The sequence below is a fragment of the Trachymyrmex septentrionalis genome, unplaced genomic scaffold (genome assembly GCF_001594115.1).
Source record: "Trachymyrmex septentrionalis isolate Tsep2-gDNA-1 unplaced genomic scaffold, Tsep1.0 scaffold155, whole genome shotgun sequence".
Lineage (NCBI taxonomy): Eukaryota > Metazoa > Arthropoda > Insecta > Hymenoptera > Formicidae > Trachymyrmex > Trachymyrmex septentrionalis.
In genome coordinates, this window is record NW_017304705.1 from 64,623 (window position 1) to 69,627 (window position 5,005).

General features: G+C 30.8%; 1 protein-coding gene across 2 annotated transcripts in view; it reads right to left on the reverse strand.

Moving 5' to 3' along the window:
• The window catches only part of LOC108745891, a 19,181-nt gene that overhangs the window by 9,713 nt on the left and 4,463 nt on the right, over nt 1–5,005 (reverse strand). For both annotated transcript variants that reach the window (XM_018482297.1, XM_018482296.1), the window contains exons 5-10: nt 4,050–4,289; nt 3,219–3,640; nt 2,864–3,143; nt 2,159–2,433; nt 783–993; nt 276–523 (exon numbers count right to left, since the gene is read on the reverse strand). In XM_018482297.1, the coding sequence (XP_018337799.1) occupies nt 276–523; nt 783–993; nt 2,159–2,433; nt 2,864–3,143; nt 3,219–3,640; nt 4,050–4,289 (1,676 nt within the window). The remainder of the gene's footprint in view (nt 1–275; nt 524–782; nt 994–2,158; nt 2,434–2,863; nt 3,144–3,218; nt 3,641–4,049; nt 4,290–5,005) is intronic.

Consider the following 5,005-nt stretch of genomic DNA (forward strand, 5'->3'; position numbering starts at 1 on the left):
TTGAAAAATATAATTGCGGCTTTAGTCACAATTTAAACCTATCAAGGATCTTCTGTACTTTTGATATACTACTAATTGCTAAGGCCCGGTTGCACCAACGTCACTTTGACCTTAAGCGAGATTTAAAACTTTATCTGTCTCGTTTTAAAATAAAAAAAAGACAGAGACAGAATTTTAAGCCTCGCTTAAAATCAAAGTAACGTTGGTGCAATCGGACCTAAGCAATATATTTTGGATATATCATGGTATTCTAAATAGTTTAGGATGACTCTTACCCGGGAACCCACTTGGAGGAGCAACGTACATAGCCATCGATCCTCACCTTGGTCATACTGAATATAATGCCTGGCTTCGGTAGATTTGGTAGCATATTTTGCCATCACGTTGGGTTGTTTTAACGCTTTTGCTCTAAAAAGCGAAAAACAGCCGGGACTGCATAGAACACAACCGATCGTATGTTCTGTAGATTTTTGCAACCAATGACCAATAGCGTACTCGAATTTTTGGAACCAAACCATTGGACCTATAACGAACAGTAAAACGCTTAAAAACCTAAAATAAAGTAATCTCTTTACTGTACAAGAATTCTGTATATTAGAAAAAAAAATTAAAAATTTCAAGCCGTTTGTTTAATAATATAAAAATAAAACTTTTTCTCCGTCTATTTCTTTGTCTGTCAATTTTATTAGAAAATACCTTGTGATTTCTCAGGTCCTAATCACAGTTAAAATAACTATAACAGCACACATTTTCTCTAACTTGTTGCAACTCGCATACTGTACCTGATCCGATCGGATGTATTCGACCACATGCAGCACCAAGCTCTCTATCTTTTTTCATCAAATCCACCAGAACTTTAACAGCGCCTGGTCGAAAGTCAATATCTCCGTCCAATGTAAGAATGTACGTGTTCTCGGCAATAGCCTCTTTTTGATCCGTATCAATTGATAGTCCCATCAGACGATAGCCCAAAAGATAATACATATACATGACCTTAAAAAAATTGAAGTGTTTCTCAGAGCTTTTTTTCGAAATTTTATAAACATAAATTTATTTCATTTCTTTCTAATAATTTCGTATTTGTACGTATTTACAATTACATTTATATATTTATTATCTTGAAATATTACATATATTCCGTACACACACATATGTATATATACATATATGTATATAAAGGAAATCTCCGCTATTATGAGAAGATACCTAAAATGAGATAGTGTTTCTGCTAAATTAATAAACGCTTTCTATTGATTCCACCATGAATTTATTATTCTTGGATTGAAAACTACAATATTTAGTAGAAAATTCTTCGATCATGCTTGTAGTCATTGTAAAAAAAAATTTTAGAATTTGGACGTCTTCAAGTTTCATTGAGAGAGAGATGAGCCTTTAAACATTATTTATTATTTAATAAATAAATATCTGGCAATAAATTCTTTATGTAGTGATAGAGTAAGGTCATACTAATAGAAAAATACAGGATATGTTGAATTGCTTAATTACAGAAGATTTGATGATCGTAAAATTGTAAGGCATAGAAATCGTAATATAAGATACCTAGGATATTTTTAATATGAAATAATCCATGCTCCCATGTCATAGTGAAAATCGTTGCTAAAGTATATATGTTATTGTAATAATAAAAAGGACATGGAATGAACGTCGAGTGCCTATTTCTGCGATGCTTGATTTCTACTAAAAGACGAGTTCTGGGTATAATGTATCGCATACTCATTTTTCGCGCACTCTGGCTGTATTTGTTTGTATTTAAGAAACATTAAATAAAGTTCTTTTAGTTATAATACTGATATACTTTGTTTTTATTATCGATTTCTCGGGGCATCTCATATTAGGAGCACGATTTTTTAATTTTGCGATTTGCTCATTTTTACATTTCTTCAATTTAAAAAAAAAATAGAATTTAAATTAAATTTTATATAACATTATCTTAAAGCTTATTAAATTCTCTTCAAGATAACCTATTATTTTTGTAAATTTTGCCCATAGATTTTTAATATTTATACAAAATGAATTCGGTATCTCATAATATGGGCCTTTCCTCTATTATTTTACATATTATTTATACATATATGCACGCACATTTAATTTTTTTTTTAGAAAAAAATCTTAATGTACGAATGGTTATTTTTCATACTTGACTCCATCGTTTCCTATGTCTAATCTTGTTTTTATCCTTCAGATGAACTATCAAATTAGTTTTTCCTGGCAATGACCACACAAGACGACCTCCATAAGGCGTTGGATATTTAGTAGGCGGTGAAAAACGCATGCATAAGTTCTCCACGTTTCTTTGAACTGTCTCCACCAGCGTAATTACATATTGATTAACTTGTGTCTCATTTTCATCATGATTGCACAAACTAATGCAGCCATGCATACAACAAAATGCATCGTCGAAAAAAATGTGCGCTGATATCAAAAGCATACAATGAATATTCATTCAACAAACATATTTAATAACTTTTTTTAGTTTATATTTATTCATTAAATTTTTCGTAATAGGGTTCTCTTTTAGAAATAAAAATAGTAGGTTATATATAAATGTCTAACTAAACAAGATCGATATTTAAAAGATATTAGAAATTCAGACAAAGAAGTTATCAGGTAAGAGAAGAAATCAGAAAAGAAAAGAGAAAAAGAAAACTAAATTACACATCTAGATAATTAAATTGGAATGTCAATTCAAAGTATACTATACCCATTATAATTTTTTAAAAAGTAAATTTTGTTAATTACTCGTATAACGTTTTGATAAAAAAAAATTTGTGACTTAATTTATATTATTAAATATTATATGTAATTCCTTCTTTTAGTTATACTTGTTTGTACGATGTCTTACTTTCTAATTCATAATAGTCTTCAATTTGAACTTTGTAATATTTCTGTGTGACGCGTATTGCACATTGATCTTTATCCAATCGTAGAATACTCCCCACTAAATGATTCATCTCGCTCTTCTCTTCGTGCCACATTGTAGCACACGCGTAAATTTTTGCAACTCGATCTTTACGCTTATTAATTGCTGTATCAGCATCAATCGAATCGTCTTGGTTAAAATCTTGTTCGATTCTTCCAGCATCTAAGCTAATATCAATAACTTCAAGTCTCAGGTCGCCATTCTGAAATTCCAATTAATTATAACAATAAATATAATTGTGATAATAAATCAACAAGATAAGAGTTTAACTCTTTACTGGAAGTTGAGCATCTTTAGTTTCCTCTTCATGATTTTGTTCGATATTTTCATTCTGCATCCTTTTATTTAAAGCTAAGCATTGATCAATCATGAGCGAATCATAGGTGATTGTAGAGAAAATCCTTTCCGCTAATGCTAGTCTTTCGTTTTCAGTGGTCCACAAATGTATCGTGATCCATATCTGTGACATGAGCCATATCAGCCAGAACCAAGTGTACCAACTAGAAAGAAATTCATTCCAATTTCCAAAGAGGAAATCCTCAAAGAAAAGATAGTCCGGGGTAACATTACGAAAGACACAAATGTCTTTCTTTCTGGCGATACACAATGTCACAGTCAAACATACCACTCCTAGGCTAACTAGATTTGTTGGAAACGCGAAACCAAATTGGTGCATATGGGTTCTGTAAGCGAATTTGCCTGAAAATGTCGAAAAAATAAAAATTGAAATCAAAAGCACTCTTGAATTTATTTAAAAAAATGCACACATACAAAAGTTAAAAATATTTAAATTAAGTTAAAATATTAAAATCTTCGATAAGCCAAAGTAAAATGATTAATCAGAAAACTTTTGAGTTGAATCTTCTCACATGATGCAAATGTTTAAAAGACGTTACGAAAAACAGGTAAAACGAACAAAATACTATAATAAACTGCATTATTCCATTCTTTAAAAATATCTCTTAAATATTGCTCACAATTAGTTATTTTTGGATTTGCAGAGCTTTCCTCTTATAAGATGAAGAACTTTAATGTAAGATTTTTAATGCAAGTATGTGTATGTGTGTGTGTGTATATATATATATATATATAGACTGTCTTGACTTACAAGCTTGATACATCGTCATAGTGCAAACAGCTTGAATCGCAAAAATATAAAGAGGTGTAGGGAAATTGTGGTAGGTGAATTGTGGTGAGAAGAAGCTTTTGGCATCTATTCCTTCACGTATGTTAATAACGAAAGCTCCTGTGATAAAAATGAATATCCTCCAAATTGAAATATATCCTTGTACAACATGCTGACCTGGTTGAAGATCTTCTTTCGCACGGGATAAGAATCGCACTAGACCTATTTTGATTGGAAGATGATTTGTTTTTATGATATTTCGATATTGATATATCGCGGCATTTTATATTTAACCCAATTGTGTTGCATAACAATTCCGATTAGCTTGGAAATAAATCAAATCAGTTTCCAGTAAAAACACTCGCCATAAAAAAGTAAGTTATAGTATACATTTATCAAGATTATAAGATAAAACTCTCTCTCTCTCTCTCTCTCTCTCTCTCTCTTTACACGAGGCAACACATTTGAAATTATTTATATATAATTAGGTGTTCGATTTTAATTGACTACCTCGAATATTTCTTGGACAGTGCATTTTAGGGAAAAGTACTTTAGACAAAAGTTTTGTGATTTCGAGGGGAAGATGATGGTATCATTGGTTTAACCTTGAATGGTCTTGTCAAGATCAGAACAAGGATACTTAAAATTTTTTAAATAGAATCCTCCTTGTCATGACAACATTTGATTTGATAACATTTGTTAAGATCAAAATTTTCATTTTTGCACTAAAAATTCATTTTTATGTAAAAGTGAAAATAAGAGCAACAACCCTTCAATGGTTTTGATCTTAACAAATGTTATCAAGGTCATGACGCTGAACAACATTCAAAAGGTTTTAGCCATCGTTTGGGCATCTTGAGTAATGCTAATGCCGACGATACTGTAATTTTCTGATGGTCAATTAAAATGGGGCACTCTGTATATATATATATATATAT